Source organism: Hesperophylax consimilis, chromosome 27 (assembly GCF_061612785.1).
Source record: "Hesperophylax consimilis isolate HC1 chromosome 27, BYU_Hcon_1.0, whole genome shotgun sequence".
In the NCBI taxonomy this organism is placed as follows: Eukaryota; Metazoa; Arthropoda; class Insecta; order Trichoptera; family Limnephilidae; genus Hesperophylax; species Hesperophylax consimilis.
The window spans coordinates 19,464,538-19,490,187 of record NC_142862.1 but is presented as its reverse complement, the minus strand read 5'-3'; the positions used below and the strand labels follow the sequence as shown (position 1 = coordinate 19,490,187).

The 25,650-nt window shown below is 38.1% G+C and overlaps 1 protein-coding gene across 1 annotated transcript in view; it reads left to right on the top strand.

Moving 5' to 3' along the window:
- The window catches only part of Amt (Ammonium transporter), a 48,693-nt gene that overhangs the window by 2,397 nt on the left and 20,646 nt on the right, over positions 1 to 25,650 (top strand). The window contains exons 3-5 of the mRNA XM_089648318.1: positions 5,257 to 5,343; positions 7,567 to 7,765; positions 25,443 to 25,588. Of these exons, the coding sequence (XP_089504444.1) occupies positions 5,257 to 5,343; positions 7,567 to 7,765; positions 25,443 to 25,588 (432 nt within the window). The remainder of the gene's footprint in view (positions 1 to 5,256; positions 5,344 to 7,566; positions 7,766 to 25,442; positions 25,589 to 25,650) is intronic.

Here is a 25,650-nt window from a genome sequence, read left to right as displayed (position 1 = left end):
CAAAGTACCCAACTAATTAAAACTATTTGAAAGTAAAACAAATGAAGAAACTCGGATTTGAAGCATTATTTTGAAATCACCCTTCATTTAACCCGGTGTAATCATAAAATATTTCTGCTCTGCAGGGTTAAAACATCTGTTATTCAACCCTAAACACCAGAAAAAACTTTAACCCTAAAATAGCAGAAAAATATTTTTTTTTGGTTTTTTTTTTTTTTGAAAATGCACAAATCAAAAAATTTTATGTTTTTTTGGGTTCCCCATGTGGTGTAGATTCTCCAGTTTCCCGCTTGTACTACGAGTTTCCGGACACCGTGTATACCATTGGTCGCCACGAGACAGGCAGTCGCCTAGTGTGGTGATTTAATGTATCACATGTAAGAAAATGTATTATTGTATTATCATGTATTCTATAAATAAATAAATAAACTCTCAGTAAAGCACGGATATGTTATGAGGAAGTCGGAACACATATGTAATTAGAAATAATAATATTTTCGCATCTTACCCTGCGTGAACACGTGTCCAGATATATGCTGTGTGACTAATATTTTTAATTATTGAAGATAATATTAGAAATCCTTTAACAATAAATTGAAACAGAAAAAGATAGGTCGCATCCAGGACTTGAAATCAGGACCCTCGCCTTGCCAGGACTCCTCTCTTACAATTGAGCTAATGGGACCTTATCTCCTTCGGTCATATTTAACTACCAACATTATCATCATATATCATTTTCTCACCGCACATTTTTATTAGCTGTTATCTTTTATGTTTTATCGCAAATTTCAACTCGTACTAAATGCAATCTAGACAGTGTCTTGGATAAATATTTCCTATTTTTTTATTTCATAAGTTAATATTACAATTTAAGGTTAAGTAATTCCAAAAATAAGGCACTGATATTTTACTAGGAAATGGTCATGCTGTCTCATTTTTAACAGTATCTTAATAAAAAAATAGCTGTAAAAATAAATACTCATTTTTGTCCATCTAAATTCAAAGGCCTATTTTTTTTAAATATATTTTTGTATTTAATTTCTAGTTGTCTTTACATTGTCCTCATAATGTTTGCAAATGGAATATCACTTTGTTCTCTCAGTTATGTTAGTTTTACTTTAGTTTTAAATATATTAATTTCTGTTATTTTTTGTTTGATTTTGTAAAGCATTGTATTGTTTCGTAACGTGAAATTTAATATTTCTCTGACTAAAATATGTACTCAAACTGGCAGAATGTAACCAGTATTTTTGGCTTATTGCCCTTGCTGAGTATTTATCTTAGACAGTGGAGTATTTGATTAATTCGACCATTTTGCATTTTGTCACTGTTAAATTGTTTGTACGTTCCGTTTTACCGGTTCAAGATGGTGGCCGTTTGGTTCAGTAAAGATTAATTTTTCAAATGAGAAATCCTCGTGTTTTTTTGGACTTTCTTATATGTATTTTTCAATATATAGGTAGGTACCCACCTTCCTGAAAAAAACGTTAGATTTTTTTTATTGTCTTTGGAAAAGTTGTATAATAATTCCTTATTTGAAAAAAAGTTAAATAAAATACATGGTTGATAATTATTAATTAAGTAAGTACCTACTTACAAATGATTTCAGAGGAAATTTTCGTCTTGATTAATTCAATAAAAGAAAATTAGAAACATCCTTTTTTGGACGCTAGGTATATATACTATTACAGTTGGAATTCCGTGTGGAAGCTCTGTTTCGATACAATCCTTATTTACTTACTGCGCATGTACTTATTTACTTCTAAAACAACTTTTTATTATTATTTTTGTTTTTAACTTCCGATTTTATGTCCGGGTTAAATCTTCCCCATAGGAAAAACTAAACCCTTCCACACACTTTTCCACAAATGATCATCTAGTCAATCAACATTATGCAAGTGCATTATATAAGCAAAATAAATACAAAACAATACAAGAACAACACGTCAACTCACCAGAGATAAAATGGGAAAATAATTCACCGACTCCAGATATTTTCATATCAGAGGGTTCGGCTCGGTAGAACTCCTAACAGGACCAATAAATCCTACTGATCCCTCAACATAAATATTTAAAAAATCTTTCTTTATCCTACATGTATTCAAAATGACCGATTTTTGCATCTTTATATGTAAATTTTTTGATAGATAGATCTAGTATTAGAATACGCCAAAATTTTTAATGAGAGAGCTAGGTATAATGCCAGTAGCCGGAATAATTATTAAATAATGTATTATATTATCATTAATATTATTTACTTCCCTATCGGTTACTATTTACCTATTTTTATTTACTTATTTTATTTTTTCTTATAATTTATTATTCATACTATCCATGTTGTAATTTTTAGTATGGTTACCCTATGCTTGTGTCTGATAAGCCAGCACAGGTACCTTGTACTTTAGTTAACAGAAGAATATTATTGTTGTCAACTTACTTACCAATGCTTCTTTTGTTGACATTTTTGTTTTTATTTTTCGTACATTTGTTACTAAAATTTTGTTTATTTTTGTCTACCGGTCTCGAAACGACCGTGTCATTAACTTTTCTTTTTTGGGTTTAAATTTAATGTTATTATTATATTAAGTTTACATGTATGTATTTTTTTAAATGATGTAATTGTAAAGCTGCATATCTTGAATGCCCTAGTGAAATTTGCATGTTTTTTTATGTTCAAAACTGTTTTCTGAATAAATAAATAAATTAAATAAACAGTTTTTTTTAAGGAGTTCCCACAGCCGTTGTGCCCTCATGATACATAAGTTTGGACTTATGGCCAAGTGTAGATGTGGTACTGGCGGGATTTATGAGGTCTACATGGCGAAGTTTGAGGCACTAGACTGGCTCGCAGACCTAGATATTACCCATCTGACCATTCCCCTCCCTCAAATACGAAATAAAAAAAATAAAAACATATTTTATCTACCATCAATTCCGTCACGTGTCTAGTTGTTTTAGATCGTAATCCATACATCATTTGTGGGTGATCCTCATATCTCTTGAACAAAATACCTAAAACGTTATTTGTATTTTTATCGTTCAACGGTTGCTAATGGAAAATGTATGTATGTTAACTTATATAATATTGTTTTATCACGATATTACACTATTTGTAATATCCACGAAGCAGATAAGCAGCGTGAAACGACACTTTGTGCATGTTCATTTTCATCATAATTGTTTTACTCACAGTATGGCATTAAAATTAGAAAGTATAAATTTTAAACCAATGGATGTATTAATTGCAATCACACCACTATACCATAGACATAATAATAGAGGGAATGGGGAACACACCGACTTCCGCAGAGCGCGTGAGGCGGCGTGACAGTCCCCCTTTCAATAAATTAATCTGACTAATTTCACTCAGGACTCTGTTCTCGAAAATAAAATCTGCTTACGAATCACTAGTCCTTTTACAATAGCGCAAAAATTGTTGGCAGCGTAAAAAACTTTAATAAATATCCCCCTAAATAAAAATTCGGGCTTGTTTCTAAAACTTAATATTTTGTTACACTATTTAGTTAGACACTTAAATGTGTTATAATTTAGCCACCTCTCTCAACATTTAGTAGAAAAGTCCCACAATTGGCAGCGATGCAAACCTTTGCCTCAATTTAGCGACTTTTACTTTTCTGTGCATGGTCTGATTTATTTCGCTCTTCAAAGGTCAATATATGACATTCTAGAACTCTCCTGGTGCCAAAATATGGTCACGTGGTTTGCCTCCAGATTTCATGTAAGGGCAAGTCTGTTAATTTGAATGCCTATGCAATAAACCAATATGCATACAACAGTGAGCTTAAAAAATAGAACAATCGGATGTTTTCACCAAAATTTGTACATTGCGTTTTTGTCTTACGATTTTGAATTAGTTACGTATTTTACAATATTGGAAAGTTTTAAATTTATTTTTTATTCTTCATTATAAGTTCCCGCTAAGCTGCCAAAGCAGTATGTCAGCAAGTCATGTTCACAATATTAATTGCAATACTAAAGCACACATACAACGAGAAGCTACAATATAGAACATAGATACACAAGAATAACATTTCAAGTACGTAAAAAACTTAGACAGATAGATACAACACAGTCAACATACTCATAGGCATACACACACTCAAAGGCATACAATACACTTAAAGACACTCAAAGGCATATTTATACAATAACATGCAAGCAATTAATGGATACTAATGTATTTATAAACAATATCATTAAAGAAAATCTTGGTCTTAACGATTTTTTAGTTCAGTTGTGCATTTTGTTTCGCTTTTTACACCGATTGGCATCCTTATTAAGGCGATGCACTACCGCTATCAATAACACACCTTACGTAGATGGCGATAAGACTTAAATTCCCGCTTAACACCATCCACCTGTTTTGATTTATGCAAGAAAAAAACATGGCCAAAAAGTGCCTTTTATTTTATTTTGTGGATGTTCAGGCACAAATATTTAAATGTTTTTCGATAATTTTATAAATAACTTAATTTGCCACATTATACAATAAAACCATAACCAAAAATGGGTTCGTAAGTAGGAGATTTTGAACTTTAAAGCAGTTTTCATAGGCCTTATACATTATTTTTTCTGGGCTTATAAAAAGACTTATCTAAAAAATACTCGATTATTTCAAAGGCCAAGATGTATTCTAATCACAGTATTTAATTGAAGCATTTGAAACATTTCTAGGCGACCAAATTTTCATACCAAAAACACATGATTTTGCATTACTACGTATGGCATCGCCTTAAATATAGGAGGTACACGATAAGCGAGTGTTTGTTGGCCTATTTATTAGTAATTTTTAGATTGAACGTACATTCATTTTGATTAGATCTTGTGTTAGGACCTTGATTTTTTTTGTCCAAATAACAATCTTTTGTATTTATTTAGAGATAAATTCAAGATGTCCACCAAAGAATCCACCTGATTACCCTCCATTAGTATGCTGGGCAATAAGAAGTACAGATTATGGTAGTTAGTCCCAGAATTTCTGCACTGAAAAAAAATCCCGACTTCTAGTAATCTTGTATTGGGTGGAAACATATAAATAAAACGTAAAAGTTACGAAATGGAAGCATAAAACATTGTACAAACTTTGGCGAAAATGGCCATTTTCACTTCTTCAATAACAGTAAAATCACTTTGTGGCTTCATTTTAATTAAATCTGATATAGGAAACCCGACGCATTTGTCCTCACTACTGTGAGGTACATGCGATTTCAAGTTCATTACAATGAATTTTTGCAGGTTTCGGAATGCTGGAATCTGGATGCGTCTCCATCAAGAATGAAGTTAACATCATGATGAAAAACGTCGTCGACATTGTTCTTGGAGGTAAGGCAAGCAATTTTTAATTTTCAAAATATTGGATTTTTCTCAGACTAGACTAGTGGCTAGAAGAGACGTTATTACAATTTACTTTATGTAAATTAGGTAGGTACTATTTTCTCAGACTAGACTAGTGGCTAGAAGAGACGTTATTACCTTTTAATCTATGCAAATTAGGTAGGTACTATTTTCTCAGACTAGACTAGTGGCTAGAAGAGACGTTATTACCTTTTAATCTATGCAAATTAGGTAGGTACAATTTTCTCAGACTAGACTAGTGGCTAGAAGAGACGTTATTACCTTTTAATCTATCCAAATTAGGTAGGTACAATTTTCTCAGACTAGACTAGTGGCTAGAAGAGACGTTATTACCTTTTAATCTATCCAAATTAGGTAGGTACTATTTTCTCAGACTAGACTAGTGGCTAGAAGAGACGTTATTACCTTTTAATCTATGCAAATTAGGTAGGTACTATTTTCTCAGACTAGACTAGTGGCTAGAAGAGACGTTATTACCTTTTACTCTATGCAAATTAGGTAGGTACTATTTTGGCCGAACTCAAACCGGACCGAATATAATAAAGGTCTTTTGGCGTGTTTATAAGTAAATAAATATTTGAAAAAGGTTAGGTTATTATAGGTTACGATAAGTTAAGTCAGTATAGATTAGGTTAGGTGAGGATAGTTTAAGTTAGGTTAGGTTAGGATAACTTAGGTTGGTTAGATTAGGTTAGGTTACGATAGGTTAGGTTAGGTTATGTCAGTTTAGGTTAGGTTAGGTAAGGATAGGTTATGTAAGGTGAGGTTAGGATAGTTTAGGTTAGGTTGGGTTAGAATAGGTAAGGTTAGGTTAGGTTAGGATAGGTTAGGTAAGGTTAAGATAGGTTAGGTTAGGTTAGGTTGGGTTGGGTTAGGATAGGTTAAGTTAGGTTAACATCTACACTCGAGACCTCCCTCACACTGAAGGCAGAAAATTTGCTTACGCAGATGAAATCGCCGTCACAGCTCAAGCCAAAACCCTTAAAGCAGCAGAAGATATCCTCAATTCTGACCTAAAGGCTTTAGAAGAATATTTCCTCAATTGGCGACTAAAGCCAAATGGGTCGAAAACAGTTGCGACAGCTTTTCATCTTAGCAATTCACAAGCGGATGCCAAACTCTGTGTTCAGTTTGATGGAAAAAATATTTACCATGACCCCCACCCCCGCTATCTCGGAGTTACTTTGGACAGGAGCTTGAACTACCGGCAACCAGGACAAGGCTTAACTTAGTTAATAAGCTAGCTGGAACTAGCTGGGGATGCGACGCCAACACGCTCAGAACAGCATCCATTGCCCTGGTTTTCTCAACGGCTGAATACTGTGCTCCAGTATGGGCTAGAAGCGTCCACACTTCCATGGTAGACGTTCAGCTTAATGCCACAATGCGAACCATCAGCGGGACTTTAAAATCTACTCCTCTCCCTTGGCTCCCCGTACTTGCAAACATAACCCTGCCAAACATCAGGCGAGAAATTGCAACACTGAGGGAATACAAGAAGGCGCTGCAAAAAAGCGCAATACCTCTACACGAAGATGTCGTCTCCCACCCGGCATGCCGCTTGAAGTCCCGAAAGCCCTTCTGGGCGGAAGGAGAGAGGCTCCTCCGACTACCTCTCACCCCAGAAGATAGGTGGAAACTTGAGTGGCAAACGGCCAACGTGGGAAATGCCCATCTCATACAGGACCCCACCGAGAGACAGCCTGGGTTCTCACTGCCTCGCAAAACCTGGTCCGCCATCAATAGGTTAAGGTGCTCCCATAGCCGCTGTGCCCACATGATGCACAGATGGGGCCTTAAAGAGTCGGCGATGTGTGAATGTGGTGCGGTGCAGACTACCGAACATGTGGTCAACGAATGCCCGCTCCATTCATTCCCCGTCGGGATTGATGAGGTCCACATGGCGACGCCTGAGGCCCTAAAATGGCTCGCAGATCTAGATGTCCCTCTCTGACCCCCCACCATACGAAAGAAGAAGAAGAAGTTAGGTTAAGTTAGGATAGGTTAGGTTAGGTTAGGTCAGGGCGTTGTCAAGCTAAGGTAGAAATCCTGTGTTCGATTCCCAGTTGAGACGGTCACCTTTTTTTATATTTCTGTCATGTTTCGTTTAGATTTATTAGTGTAATGTTTGTTTTGCTTTTATTTATGAAATGCTTCCTACTTACTTACTACGTGAAAGGATTACTACAGGTGTGACGTACTGGATGTTCGGATATGGCCTGTCTTTCGGCAAAGGCCCCCTGACCAACCCCTTCATCGCCATCGGAGGCTTCTGCATCGATCCCTCCGTGGGCAACCCCGTCATGGGGCCCGTGTTCGCTGCTTTCCTCTTCCAGCTCAGTTTCGCCACTACAGCCACCACCATCGTCAGCGGGGCCATGGCCGAGAGGTAATTACAGTCAGTACACGACAAACCACAAGCCAAACAACTTCTTCATCGACCTCTCCATGGGCAACCCCGTCAAGGCAAACAACCATGTCAACCACACAACCATTTTAGACACACAACCATGTCTACCACACAACCATGTCAACCACACAACCATATCAACCACACAACCATGTCTACCACACAACCATGTCAACCACACAACCATGTCAACCACACAACCATGTCAACCACACAACCATTTCAGTCACACAACCATGTCTACCACACAACCATGTCTACCACACAACCATGTCATTCACACAACCATGTCAACCACACAACCATGTCAACCACACAACCATGTCAACCACACAATCATGTCAACCACACAACCATGTCAATCATACATAAATGTCAACCACACAACCATGTCAACCATACAACCGTGTCAACCATACAACCATGTCAACCACACAACCATGTCTACCACACAACCATGTCAAAAACACAACCATGTCAACCACACAACCATGTCAACCACACAACCATGTCAACCACACAACCATGTCGACCACACAACCATGTCAACCACACAACCATGTCAACCACACAACCATGTGAATTACACAACCATGTCAACCACACAACCATGTCAACCAGACAACCATGTCAATTACAGAACCATGTCAACCATACAACCATGTAAAACACACAACCATGTCAACCACACAACCATGTCAACCACACAACCATGTCAACCACACAACCATGTGACAACACAACAATGTCTTACACAACCATGTCAACCATACAACCATGTCAACCACACAACCATGTCAACAACACAACCATGTCTACCACACAAGCATGTCAACCACACAACCATGTCAACCACACAACCATGTCAAACACACAACCATGTCAATGAAAAAACCATGTCAACCACACAACCATGTCAACCACACAACGATGTCAACCACACAACCATGTCAACCACACAACCATGTTAACCACACAACCATGTCAACAACACAACAATGTCAATTACACAACCATGTCAACCACACAACCATGTCAACCACACAACCATGTCAACAACAAACCATGTCTACCACACAACCATGTCAACCACACAACCATGTCATCCACGCAACCATGAAAAAAAAAACAAAACAATGTCATTTACACAACCATGTCAACCACACAACCATGTCTACCACACAACCATGTCAACCACACAACCATGTCAACCACACAACCGTGTCAACTAAACAACCATGTCAACCACACAACAATGTCAACCACACAACCTTTTTAATCACACAACCATGTCTACCACACAACCAAGTCAACCACACAACCATGTCAACCACACAACCATGTCAACCACACAACCATGTCAACCATGCAACCATTTCAGTCACACAACCATGTCTACCACAGTACCATGTCTACCACACAACCATGTCAACCACACAACCATTTCAGTCACACAACCATGTCTACCACAGAACCATGTCTACCACACAACCATGTCTACCACAAAACCATGTCTACCACACAACCATGTCAACCATACAACCATGTCAACCATACAACCATGTCAACCACACAACCATGTCAATTACACAACCATGTCAACCACACAACCATGTCAATTACAGAACCATGTCAACCACACAACCATGTCTACCACACAACCATGTCTACCACAAAACCATGTCTACCACACAACCATGTCAACCATACAACCATGTCAACCATACAACCATGTCTACCACACAACCATGTCAACCACACAACCATGTCAACCACACAACCATGTCAACCACACAAACATGTCAACCACACAACCATGTCAATCATACAAAAATGTCAACCACACAACCATGTCTACCACACAACCATGTCAAAAACACAACCATGTCAACCACACAACCATGTCAACCACACAACCATGTCAACCACACAACCATGTCGACCACACAACCATGTCAACCACACAACCATGTCAACCACATAACCATGTGAATTACACAACCATGTCAACCACACAAACATGTCAACCACACAAACATGTCAACCACACAACCATGTCAATCATACAAAAATGTCAACCACACAACCATGTCTACCACACAACCATGTCAAAAACACAACCATGTCAACCACACAACCATGTCAACCACACAACCATGTCAACCACACAACCATGTCGACCACACAACCATGTCAACCACACAACCATGTCAACCACACAACCATGTGAATTACACAACCATGTCAACCACACAACCATGTCAACCAGACAACCATGTCAATTACAGAACCATGTCAACCATACAACCATGTAAAACACACAACCATGTCAACCACACAACCATGTCAACCACAAAACCATGTCAACCACACAACGATGTCAACCACACAACCATGTCAACCACACAACCATGCTAACCACACAACCATGTCAACAACACAACAATGTCAATTACACAACCATGTCAACCACACAACCATGTCAACCACACAACCATGTCAACAACACAACCATGTCAACCACACAACCATGTCAACCACACAACCATGTCAACCACACAACCATGAAAACAACACAACAATGTCATTTACACAACCATGTCAACCACACAACCATGTCTACCACACAACCATGTCAACCACACAACCATGTCAACCACACAACCGTGTCAACTAAACAACCATGTCAACCACACAACTATGTCAACCACACAACCTTTTTAATCACACAACCATGTCTACCACACAACCAAGTCAACCACACAACCATGTCAACCACACAACCATGTCAACCACACAACCATTTCAGTCACACAACCATGTCTACCACAGTACCATGTCTACCACACAACCATGTCAACCACACAACCATTTCAGTCACACAACCATGTCTACCACAGAACCATCTCTACCACACAACCATGTCTACCACAAAACCATGTCTACCACACAACCATGTCAACCACACAACCATGTTAACCACACAACCATGTCAACAACACAACATGTCAATTACACAACCATGTCAACCACACAACCATGTCAACCACACAACCATGTCAACCACACAACCATGTCAACCACACAACCATGTCAACCACACAACCATGTCATCAACACAACAATGTCATTTACACAACCATGTCAACCACACAACCATGTCTCTCACACAACCATGTCAACAACACAACCATGTCTACCACACAAGCATGTCAACCATACAACCATGTCAACCACACAACCATGTCTACCACACAACCATGTCAACAACACAACCATGTCTACCACACAAGCATGTCAACCACACAACCATGTCAACCACACAACCATGTCAACCACACAACCATGTCTATCACACAACCATGTTAATTACAGAACCATGTCAACCACACAACCATGTCAACCACACAACCATGTCAACCATACAACCATGTCAACCTAGTAAAACCTCAAATTGGTTCAAATTCGTACCTACGAAGCGAAGCGTCGTGCTCTGTCAAGCTATCGTTAATAATAGTAAACAACTTTATAATAAATCCGACGGGAGATAAAACGTAATCGTCGTTACAACAAAAGAAACACGTGGTAGTGTTCTCCAGTGACTTTTTAACATTTTACCATTGTTTTTTTTAATAATATAAACTATAAAATTCACTGCATCCCAAACCAAAGTGTTGTGTACAACGGATAAAGTGCGCGGATTGGCCGCTTTAATTATGAGCTCACCTTTCAGGGCTCCTATTGGTTGCGTTTGTGTTGTGAATTTGTGATACCCCTTGTTTACAATCGAAACTATCTAAATTCTCTGTATTAAATCCTTTTAAAGTGACAATTGTGCGTCGAAAGAGATTACTCGCTAAATACTTTTTAGTATACATTTGTGTATTTTTTCTTTTAAATAAAATTATCCCAAACCTACAAAAAAACATATCCGATAATTTCGTGAATAAAACAGAAACTTTTCGGTAAAACCGATAGTGGATTTCGTAGATACATTCATAGTGATAAACTGTTTAAAGTTATTTGTGCTCAATTAGTGCAAATATAAAAAAAATCGTGATATAAAAACTCGATACGGCGACTTTTGTTTTGATTTACATAGAGCTAGACCGATTGCCCACCTACGAATTTTCAGGCGCAAAGCTGAACAGAACTAATACTTTGTTTCAAACATTGTTTTTTTTTTTATGTGTCCTTATAAAGTAGTGTTTAATAATGAATCGTCCTAAAAAACGACACATAAGCACCATGATGTCTCCTAGTCCAGAGGATATAGGAGGAAAGTGCGTCACGATTGAGGATGCGGATGAAAACAGCTCGGTTACGTCATCCAAAGGCTCGGACGTCACCGAAGCGGAATATCCTTGCGCTTCAGGAGTAGATGTGCTCAATGAAACCCAAGCACATTTGACAGCTCTTCAACTTGTGTTAGCAGAGAAGCAATCTAAGGTCTCAAAGGACCAGCAGCTGAGGATCGCTAGAAACGTATCGGAAGTTTTCAGATCCGTATCTCAGCTGTTGTTGGAGCGAGAGACGATGCGTGCGGATTTAGCTACAGTTACAGCACAACTTAGAATGGCAGTAATAAAAATACGCCACGAGAAGAGGGAAAAAAGTCACCTTGAGCAAAAAATCATACAATTAGAGTCTGATCTCGGGCCTGTAATGCGGAGAGTGGCAGTGGCAACGGAGGCTACCCTCTCTTTTGCTGACATCGCCCGAAAACAGCCATATGATGCTCACCAACCCCCACCAATCACTCAACAAGGACATCGCGTCAGACCACCAAGACCTGCCGTTTGCATCTTTCCAACGGATGCGGACGCCACAAAGGACAGTGACGGTACGAAAAAAATGATTGAAGATACAATTCGGCCATCTGAACTAGGCGTTCGGGTCACGGGAATAAAAAAAATAAGAAATAAAGGCATCCTGATCAATACGGCAACCACGGGCGAACAACAGAAGCTATTAAATGCACCTTGCTTCGACAACTCGAGCAAACTGAAGGCCCGACTACCGTCAAAGCGTCTACCGAGACTGATATTCTTTAATGTTCCCCGGGACCTGACCGACGAAGATTTTTTAAGGATGGCTCTCACTGGTATTCCCAACGTTGAAGACATTGAAGAAACTATTGCAGGCTGTAAACTAAGTCACCTGGCTGGTGCTCGCACAGGTAACGCTTGTCACCGTATCTACGCAGTACCCGCTACCGTACGTAAATTTCTAGTCGAGCAAGAGAAAGTATTTATAAGCTGGACTATTTGCCGCGTCCGAGATTTTATTGGCCTTACTGTCTGCACCAAATGCTACATGATTGGTCACTCATACAAGTATTGCAGAGATACCAAACCCACATGTGGACATTGTGCTCAACAGAATCATACTGGTGAGTCCTGCCCAAATTCCACCATCAAACCAGTTTGCGCGACATGCACCAGATTTGGTAAGCCTGCTGATCACTCAACTGGAGATAGGGACAACTGCCCGGCCTACATCGCTGCACTCAAGAACGACCTTGCAACTATAGATTATGGAGTGTAACATACATGAGCATAAGTGCCTCACCATCGAGAATTATAATCCCGTGACGAACTGTCTACGAATAATGTATATGAACGCGAGAAGCATCCGTAATAAGTTTGATGAGATCGAAGAAAAAGTAAGAAGTTCGCGGTACATTGTACACGTGCTCGTCATTACGGAAACGTGGCTTAAGATTGGAGAGGAAAAGTTTTACTCCCTGAATGGTTACAAAAGTGTTTTTGCTTCTCGCCCCAACGAAGGAGGAGGCGGCGTAGCAATATATGTGATTGATACTATGAAGTGTGCAATTATTGAAAATTTCTCAAATGAAAATTCCTTTTTAGGTATAACGCTTAGTAGCAGTGATAGGAAACCAGTTAACATCTATGCTATCTATCGAAAACCCAACACAAATATGCAGGATTTTCTAATACATCTAGAAAAAATACTGAACGAAAGTAGACAAGATACATTAATATTCGGAGACTTTAACATTGACATATCCATATCCACACACTCTTCATTAAATTTTTGCAACATCTTACAATCTTACAATTTTTCAATACATAACAAAACATTTCCCACGAGAGTCACTGATACAAGCTGCACCTTAAAGCTGGGTCCAGACATGTTCTTTTGTCCGTACCGTACCTCCGTTTCGTACCAGCAGCGTCGCGATCCAAAAACTCTGGACGCATCATCTTTTGTCCGTACCGTACCTCCGTTTCGTATCCGCGTCGCGATCAAGAGCCCGTATCTCCGTAACGTCGCTGCGATCATCGCGTGTTCATTTCCTCCCACCATGTCGTCGACTGCGGAAGTGTTTGAGAATTTGACGATTGCTTGCGCATCCTTCATTGTTATTCACAATAATATAACGAAAAAAAAAACAAAAAAGGCGACGTTGGTGGGAGTTAGAATTGTTCATAAACAGAGAAAGATGTAAGACGCCGCGAACACGTCCAGACTGGCGCAGACCCGTACCGTATCGCCTTTGAACGGGTCGAAAAACCGACTCGCGATGGATCGGAGCGTACCTCTATCCGTATCGAGACGCCGTCCCACCGTACCGTACCGAACGGGCGTCCAAACTAGCGTTTTTGATCGCGACGCTGATACGAAACGGAGGTACGGTACGGAGAAAAGAACATGTCTGGACCCAGCTTAATAGATCACATCTTATCAAATAGGCAAAACATTCAGACTACTATATCGAATATTGATGATCCACTTAGTGACCATAATATACTTATTGTTGATTATAAGAACAACTTAAAAAAATGTTTTAATAATAGAACCAAATCCCGGATTACGAGACCTATCATCAACAGTATGTCAGTAAAATCCTATCTTCTTGATAACAATTTCACGATCAACTTAAGCAACTCAGAAGACCCTTTTAAAAGTTTCAATTATCACATTAAAAAGGCAATAGAATCAGGTACAACTACACCAAAAACAGGATTAAGAAGTCGGGTACAACTGAATACTCCGTGGTTTGATTCCAAATTAAATACATTAATCAAAGAACGAAACCAGATTCACAAGCAGTGGAAACAAGACCCTGGTAATCTTACTCTTGTAACACTTAAAAAAAGATTGAGAAATACCATTACTAATTATAGGCGAAATTTAAAACACAAATATTATGCGAACAGCTTTCAACAAAACCAAAATAACCCCACTAAAACCTGGAAAATCAAACCGAACACATAAACCAACTAACGAAATAGAATCCCTCGTGGTAAATGACTGCGTAATTAAGGATCCGAGCCAAATAGCATCCGCATTTAAAAAGTTTTTTCTCTCAATAGGAAAAAAGCTAGCAGCTACCATTCCGTCATTCCCGGATGACTGTAATACCGTATTTGTGGAACCGAAGGCTTGCCAATCCTTGTACATGGCTAGGACAAACAAAGATGAGGTACTGAGGATCATCTCTAAAACTAAGCTGAAAGCAGCACCGGGACTCGATGGAGTAACACCATCAGTTCTTAAGACTTGTAAAGAAGAATTAGCGGGTCACCTTACAGAACTTTTTAATTGGTCACTGTCCTCGGGAAAGTTTCCAAATGAATTAAAGTTAGCGAAGATAATACCTATTCACAAAGGAGACTGTAAAACATGTATCTCTAACTACCGTCCTATATCACTTCTATCGGTTTTTTCAAAAGTATTTGAGACCATAATCAAAGATAGACTCCTAAAATACATATCTGCGAATAATATCCTTACACCACAACGGTGGCTTAACGGGTGTATGGCTTTCGGAAAAATTCTAGTACTCAATGTGCCGCCTTTGATTTTATCTCCAACCTTCAACAGTATATAGACCAGGGTGAATATGTGGCAGCCATATTTATAGATCTCAAAAAAGCCTTTGATACGGTCGATCATGAAATACTCTTAAAGAAATTGGAATATTTGGGAATTGTTGGGAAGCCCCTAAATCTCCTCCGAAGCTACTTAGATGATAGATTTTGTCTTGTTGAAGTCAAAGGTGTCTCGAGTGGCTTAGGTAAAATCACATGTGGAGTGCCACAGGGATCAATTCTTGGGCCTCTGCTTTTCTTGCTATATTTCAATGACATAACTAAATGTGGTATCTCTGGAAACCTCCAACTTTATGCGGATGACACTGTAATATATTATCACAGTACAAGCCTGAGTGTCCTGGAGTCTCAAATGAATGTAGATGTCTCAATTCTAGCTAATTGGCTGCGTATTAATAAATTGAGCCTCAATATAAAAAAAAACGCACTACCTAACTTTCGGTAATAAGGATTATGTGCCCATGAATATCACACTTGGAACTGAGAAGCTCCAAAATATAGAAGTCACGAAATATTTAGGGCTATTAATAGACTCTAAACTTTCGTGGAATTCCCATGTTGAGCATGTGAAATCTAAAATATCCCCAATAACCGGCGTACTGTACCGACTCCAAGGTCTTCTCTCTACATCTCTACTAAGGGCCACATACTATGCGATGATTCACTCCCATCTGAGTTATTTAGTTAGTATCTGGGGCACTATTACTAAAAAACAAATATCAGAAATACAAGTGATTCAAAATCGAGCAATAAGGAATATCTACCGTCTACCGTGGGATACACATATCAAAGATATATATTTAAAGACAAACATACTTCCTTTTACGGTTCTACCTAAATACAATATCACTTGTACAATATTACAAATCATACATAGATCCTCACACACTAACATCAAACCAGCATTTAATTCAGACATACACCAGCACAAAACACGGTCCCAAAATCTAATACACCTAGCATCGTCTACCCACACAACAAAATTTGGTATTAACTCATTACAATATATTGCATATAGACAATACAATGCATTACCTAATGAAATAAAGCAATCAGTAACTAACAAAAAAATATTAGTTAAAGATTATTTCCTGAAAATGTTTTTAAACCAGTGAATTTTCGCTCGCTTTCGTATGTTGGTTTACTATGTTTCATGTGTATAGATGTCTCTCAGTATTTCTAAAATCTCTATTCTTAACAATGTATTTTTCCTTTTTTATTTATTTTTCTTTTCCTTTTCAATATGTTGTATTTTTTTAAAAGTGTAATATCCTTGTAAAATGTATTTTATGTGTCTGTACTTCCCGTAATGAGTTTTATCTCAACTCATTGGGAATAATGTGTTACTTACCATGTTTTTTGTAATACATTATAAATAAAAAAAAAAAAAAAAAAAAACCACACAACCATGTCTACCACACAACCATGTCAACAACACAACCATGTCTACCACACAACCATGTCAACCACACAACCATGTCAATTACAGAACCATGTCAACCACACAACCATGTCAACCATACAACCATGTCAACCACACAACCATGTCTACCACACAACCATGTCAACAACACAACCATGTCTACCACACAACCATGTCAACCACACAACCATGTCAACCACACAACCATGTCAACCACACAACCATGTCAACAACACAACAATGTCATTTACACAACCATGTCATTTACACAACAATGTCAACCACACAACTATGTCAACCACACAACCATGTCAACCACACAACCATGTCAACCACACAACCATGTCAATTACAGAACCATGTCAACCACACAACCATGTCAACCATACAACCATGTCAACCACACAACCATGTCTACCACACAACCATGTCAACAACACAACCATGTCTACCACACAACCATGTCAACCACACAACCATGTCAACCACACAACCATGTCAACCACACAACCATGTCAACAACACAACAATGTCATTTACACAACCATGTCAACTACACAACCATGTCAACCACACAACCATATCAACCACACAACCATGTCAATTACACAACCGTGTCAACTACACAACCATGTCAACCACACAACCATGTCAACCACACAACCAGTCCATGCACACAGCACACGGTAATAAATGAGTATTGCCGATTTATTAAAATCCTTTTAACTTCCACTTCCCTGAATCCGATCGAGCTGAAACTCGGCATATAGACTCGTTGTTGATGACAATGCGTTCTATCAATTTTGGTTTCTCTAAATTGGATAACGCTATAAAAAAATCAGCAGTTATATATAATATATGAAATAAATCTCGGTACCATCCAATTAGGATTTGGCTCCGTAGTAAGCGTTCAAAGGTGGTTTGAAAGAGATATATCTAAATACGAATGTTAGAGGGAGCGCGCTAATATTAAAAAAAAACATAACAATTGGGTGAAAATATTTAATAAAACACGAATCGTTTGGAATAGAGCAAAGATCTCTCGACCAATGCTTAAGTTGCATTTAAAGACACACTGTGAATTTTTTATGCCTTTAACATTTTAAATAACAGAACAAAACATGTTTTTTAAAATTTTCGGAGTTCACTTTGTGATTTTTTTCTATCGAGGGAATTTCATGTAACGTTTTGGCATAACAAATGTTCAGTAAATGTATATTAATCTTCAAAAATATATATTTTTTTGTAACTTAAAAACTTAAAGAGAAATTTGGCACGAATCTAGGAGAAATCGTTATAAAATCATCGGTATCTACGCCTATCAATCAAATACACAGACACGTGAATACACAGAAACAATTAAATTAAATAATTATAGCTTTTTGAACAAAATAAACAACAAACACGCGACACGCATAATACTAGCACAATCATAGATCACGTACCCTCCGATATCACACTATCGTACTCACTAACGAACTGCGATAATGCAATATCTGATTACAATATGCTACTCATTGATGTCTTCACGCATATACAGGGTTTTCCAATAAGAGATGTTATTTTGAATAGTCCGCTATCTCGGTAGATGTTACTTTTAAATCCGTCATTTTTTGACATTTGACAAGTAAAAACTACGCTATTAATTAAAATGGAACGATACACGCTTCAACAACGCATTGAAATTATTATTTTTTTTTTTGGTTTTAGGCATTTCACCCTGAAAAGAGTGCTTTGTGCCGGTAACAGTTAAAAATAACAATTTAATCATTGGACTCATTTAGATCGCTAAAACTAATTAAATGTTGAATTCATTCAGGTTAATAAACTTACATAAAGCTGTATGAACACGAGAATTGTTAAGAGATAAAAGGTATGAAATGTTAAGGGGGGACTGGTGTGTGATTTTAATAAGACGGCGGTATATGTTCTTGAAAGATGAATGATTTTTACAGTTAAAGAAAACGTGGTCGAGGGTTTCCTCTTCCACACCGCACTGGCAGACCGGATCATCCAAAACTCTAATTCTAGCCAAGTGGGATGCAATTGAACAGTGACCAATTCTCATTCTCGAAATACATGAAATGAATCGTTTTGACAGTTTTTTACCGTGAAACCATGGCTTAGCAGGGATATGGTTTTGAATTCCAGCATAGAAAGATCCAGTTATTATTTTGGAGACTGCCCAATTTTCTTCCCAGGCACGAGTCATGTTGGATTTAAGAATCGGGAAGACATCGGAGATAGGGATTCTAAAATTTAGTGGGATAGTTCCGGAATCTGAACCAGATTTGGCGAGAGAATCGGCCATCTCATTACCCTCTATACCCAAATGGGCAGGGACCCAGGCCAATATCGTCTCAAACCCAGATTCACTTAGAGAATTGAGGAGATTTTTAATTTTACATATAATATTGTCTTCCGGATAACATAGAATATTTGACATAATTTTAGTTAGAGCACTTAGCGAATCAGTACATAGTAAGGCTCGATGAATGTTGAGAACCTGGATTTGATTTAGCGCTTGTTCAATTGCAAAGCATTCAGCTGTAAATATGGAAACTTCTTTCGGTAATTTATAAGTGAGATTGATGTTGAATTCTGGACTATATATCGATGCTCCACATCTTTTATTTTCAAATTTGGAACCATCAGTGTAAAGGATGGAAAATCCAGGGAATTTTGAAGCCACAATGCTTTTAAAACAGTCATCCACATTATGAAATTTATTTGGGGAAGATAAAATATTCTTCCGAAAGTCTGATGTTATTGTGTTCGGCATAAAAGTGATTGCCTTAAATGGAATATTGTATATAGGAAGATTGGGAACTTCTTGAAGATATTGGAGGGAAGATGACAGAGAATTATAGAGATGAAAACTTTTAATTAGGAGAGGAAAACATTTTTTTTCACTCAATCTTTTGTTAGACTTCAAATTAACACTTAGCAGATTAAGACTTTGTTTAATAGGATGATGTGATAACGATAAAGCCTTGAAAATATATTTATTGGCAAGGAATTGCCTTCTGAAATATAATGGAGGCTCCCCACATTCCACCTGAAGCGCATTAATTGGAGAAGACTTCATAGCTCCAATAATCATTCTGAGGGCTTTTGATTGAATTCTTTCCATTTTCTTATCTAAATATTTAGGGAGGGGGTCAAAAAGGAATGTGCCGTAATCCAAGTGGCTCCGAACTAGGGAATTATACATTAATTTAAGAGTGGTAGGATGAGATCCCCACCATACTCTGGAAACTGCTCGCATCATATTAAGTCCCTTTTCGCACTTTGTAGAAATTATCTGAATGTGTGGAAGCCAGGAAAGTTTATGGTTCAAAAGAAGACCAAGGAATTTGATTTGAGTAGCGGTTTGTAGAGGCACATTATCAAAAGAGATTGAGAAGTGGGGAATTTTTCTTTTGCGCGTGAAAGCTACGACCCTTGTTTTAGATGCCGCCAGATTCATCCCATTTATTGACAACCAGCTTTTAATATATTGTAAAGCCAAATTCATTTCCTTAGCTGCAAGAATAATATTTTTATGTAACAAATATATAAGGATATCATCCGCAAAGTAAAGTCGCTTGATAGAAAAAGGAATTACTGAGTCTAGGTCGCTAATATAAATATTAAACAACAGAGGACTGATAACAGAACCCTGGGGTAAACCTCTCCATAGTTTGCGCCTTAAGCATTTAGAGGAAGACTCAATAATAATGGACCTATCTGTGAACAAATTAATAATAAATTGGACTAGTTTCGGGGGGATTTGTTTTTTAATTAGCTTTTCTTTCAAAACATTCAGTAAAACATCATCGTAAGCTGATGAAAGGTCAAGGAATGTGGCCAATGTATAAGAATTTAGGGATTGAGAAACTCGGATATCAGTTGTGAACAAACTTAAATTATCCATTGTAGATTTCTTTTTCCGAAAACCATACTGATTTGGTGAGATAATATCTTGACTTTCAACAAACCACTCTAGTCTGTTTTTTATCAAACGCTCCGCTACTTTCATCAAACACGATGAAAGAGCAATAGGCCGATAAGACGAAATTTCAGATGGATTTTTTCCAGGTTTTAAAATGGGAATGATTTTTTGAGTTTTCCAAACATCCGGAATTAGTCCTGTTTCAAACATATTATTAATAAGAGATAAGAAATATTCAACCGCCATATCAGAAAATGATTTAATGAAACTATAAAATATTCCATCGGGACCCGGAGCAGAGTCAGAAAGGGCTCTTATCACTCGTTTCATCTCATCAATGGAGAAAGGAGCATCTAGCCAGTTAGAGTGAGATGGATACGGCTTAATAGAAGGCATTTCTTCACATCCGGCAACTGATGGGGGGGCTATTTTATCCGCAAATCCTATAAGAATTTCTTCTGATATATGTTTGATTCTCGGCGGAGAATACGATGATCCGAATTTTTTTAAGCTAGACCAAACTGAAGACTGGGGAGTTTCCGGAGACAGGTTCTCACAGAACTTCCGCCATCCAGCGCGCTTCTTATTTTTCAAAATTCGTTTGGTTTCTGCCTGGGCTTTTTTAACTGATAAAAAATTTTCTAGTGACATACACTTACGAAAAGAGGAAATTGCTATTTTTCGAGAGTTGACGGAGCGAGTGCATTCCTCGTCCCACCACGGAGTAGAGTGTTTTATTTTAATGTTCGCCTTGCATTTCGGGATGGATTTTTCTGCTGCATTTATAACCATAGAAGGAAACGTCTCGCATTGTATTCTGATGTCTCCCGGGGACGATTTTGTTAAATTAATAAGGTTATCTAGTTCAGAAGAGAAAGTGCTCCAATTCGCATCTTTCGTTCTAAATTTGAGATTATTTTTAACTGGGGGGGAATAAGTGTTAAATTGATGGTGGAAGCGGATTATAATTGGGAAATGATCACTAGAGAGGGGATCGTTTAGGATGTCCCAAGAGCATTTAGATGCTAACGAATACGAACAAAGAGATATATCAACAGCACTTTTCCGTTGATGAGGGGGGGTGAATCTGGTTGGCGATCCGTCATTTAAAAAACATAGGTTATGGGAATCAATAAAATCTAAAAGATTGCGGCCAGAACGATTTGTTATTTCGCTACCCCAAGAAGGGGAATGTGCATTAAAATCTCCAAGGATCATATAAGGGGAACAAATCTGGCTTAAGATTGGTGCCCATTCATTTTCAATAAAAGTCGTAGAGGGAGGAATATATATTGACAATATTGTGATATCAGATAAGACAGCTGCTATTATCTGGATATCGTCGGAGGGAGTATGAATATTAATTTCTTTAAAAGGGATAGAATTTTGGATTATCAGAGCCGAGCCGCCTTTACCATCCGGTCTGTCGTGTCTGAGACAATAATAACCTGGAATTCTTAAGTGAAAGGAGGGTTTTAACCACGTTTCAGAAATGGCGGCTACTGAAACGTCGTGTTCGTCGAGTAATTGAATTAGGTCAGATTTGTTAGCGAAGAGGCTTCTACTGTTCCACTGAAGGATTTTGTTCAGTTTCGAAGCCATTGGGGAGGCAGGATAATAAAGATTTAATGTAATCGGCAGCGTTGGACGGTACAGTATTGTTGTTTGTAAGGATAGAAATTAAAAGGGTAATTAAAGTGTGTATAAAAGAATTATTATTCATTATTTCGGGGGGAGCAGGAGGGGAAGAATTACCATTAATAGCACACCCATTGGGCGTCTGGGATTTGGCATTCCCATTCGGGCTGGCCAAAATATTATTCAATTGTTTTTTATCAAGGTAAGGTGTATATTTTGGGTTGGGTTTGACTGGCTTGAGAATGGTTTCTCTGTGAGAACATGACGTTGAATTCAAAAAGGTGGTTGTTTGGAAAGGAGCTGAGGACGATGTCATCTCTGCGAATGATTTTTTCGCAGGAGAGATTAACTTTGAGGCCTGGAAGTACGAAATGTTGTCGGTAGCCATTTTATGTTTTATGTTCTTCTGTCTTGTTAATTCCGGACAGGCTAGACTGACCGCGGTATGTGCACCCGAACAGTTAATGCAAATGGGATCATTGGAAGATTTCGGACATTGATCAAATGGGTGAGCTTCTCCGCAATAGTAACAACGTGGGGGGGAGCGGCATACGGATTTCGAATGTCCGAACCGGCAGCAGTTGAAACATTGAATTGTTGGAAATTTATAAACTTCGACGGGAAGCGAGGTATAGTAAATTAACACACGAGACGGTAGGGATTGTCCCTCAAATGTAACAACAACAGACTGGGAAGGTTTCCAGATCGTGTTTCCGTCAGTAGAATCCTTGTAGTTCAGTCGACGTACTTTTAATACTTTCGGGGTTCCGTGAGAATTATTCAAAGCATCAACAATTTCAGCCTCTGGGATCTCCGCGGGAATTCCTCGCACAAGACCCATTCTCGAAAGGTTAAATGTAGGGATGAACGATTTATATTTATGATTTGAGAGTGAGTCAATTTTTTTTACAAATCCATTTGCGGAAGCGGCAGTGTTAAACTCGATAGATAATTTATATCGCCCTTCCGGTTTAATTGAACCGTTAACAATACCAAGGTTATTATTTTTTGAGTCAAATACGAATTTTCCAAAATCTAAAGGATGAATAAGTTTTCCCTGTTCAGTTCTCTGAACATTAACGGTAAATGGACCGGAAGCTGAAGCAGGATAAAGTAATTCAGTACTTTTTGCATTATCGCTAGTTAAAGTACTTGGCTGGATGTTAATATTGGTGTTAAGGTCGTTAGGGGTCGAGGTTTGTTGAACCGGCGGTATAGATTTAACTTTCGATGGAATGTGAAGGCTTTGCGATGGTCGTCGTTTACGAGATGGGAGCGTAATAGAAACCTGGCTCGTATTAGATTCCGAATCAGAAAAATCCAATATCGACCCTGGGTCGGGAGGTCTGTCTTCATCTTCCTCCATTATATAAAAAAAAACTTAACTTTTAAAAATTAAACTGAAAAAATAATACGCAGTCTATTTCATTGACTGTACAAACAAAAACGGATTAGCCGTAAGCAGGAATGCAAACAAATAGGTAAACGATAAACAATATTAAATAAAATGTAACAATAATCTCTTATCTGTACGCAGCGCAGGAACGGGCGAACGGCACTCAGCAATAGTAAGGTACACACAACCACTGTTGACCGCGGCTCGAATCGGCATTGAAATTATTAAAATTCAGTTGAGTGAATCAAATGCAAATCATCTTGAGTGATGAGGCCCATTTCCACCTCGGTGGCCTCGTCAACAAGCAAAATTGTAGCATCTGGGGCTCGGAAAACCCAAGAGTTATTGTTGAAAAGCCTCTCTATCTTCAATGTGTGACTGTTTGGTGCGGTTTATGGTCCGGCGGAGTCATTGGACCTTACTTTTTCGAAAATGAGGCTGGATCAACAGTTACGATGAATAGATTGCGCTATCGAGAGATGATTAATGATTTTTCATGGCCGAAATTGGATGGTATTGATCTAGACAACGTTTACTTTCAACAAGACGGCGCTACGTGCCACACAAGAAACAAAACCATTGATCTTTTACGATTGCATATCACAATAACACCTCTTATTGGAAAATCCTGTATTAATACTTCCATTACGTCTTCGTACGAATACAAACATATTAATTTAGATAAATTAAATAATGATATCCTCCAGGATCCCTATCAACGTAAATGACGATTCGATGTCAAATTCTAACAATTTTGTAAACTACCTCATAAATAAAATAAACTCTATTACACAAAAAAATTAAAAATAAACGTTATCCGGATCAGATAACCAAAGACCTCATAAAAGTAATTAAAAAATAAACAAAATACACCTTGAATTAAATTAAAAAACAACCAACCAATCTATCATTGAAAACTGAATTCCTAAATGTACGAAATAATATTACAAAAGAAAATCTGATATTGTATAGTTATCGATTTCACTGTGCTATACACCCAGGTCCTTAAAACGGTGTGAGAAAGTGGAGGGTGCCTTCGACCAGCACAATTCGTTTTTCACCGCATATCCTAATAATTTCCTTTCTTTTTTTTTAATGATAAACTAATCATCTCGACGCCATCTACTGGAAAAATTCAGCACTAACAAAACCTTTCCTGCAAAAATAAATTTGGTTGTTACAAGTGAAAAAAAATATTATAGGCAGTATTGTCGATTGAAGTACTTGTACATATTGAATTATTCGGCGGGTTTGGGAATAAGCCGAGGTAGCTCAGTGGTCCAGAGCACCTGGTTCAATTCCCGTCGGCGGCATTTTTACTCGGGAGATATTTTTAATTTGTATGGATATTTCAGGCGAGTTATTAATGCATATAATAATTTGAAATTCCTTTCTATTTGCAGAACTGACTTCAAAGCTTACTGCATTTTTTCCCTCCTGAACACTCTGGTGTATTGCATCCCAGCGGGCTGGGTGTGGGGCGAACACGGCTTCCTGTACAACATGGGTGCGGTGGACATAGCAGGGTCAGGACCAGTCCATTTAATAGGTATCTATTCTTCATAAAACAAAATAACAAGTCACCTTTATACAGCTTGCATCAGGATTTAC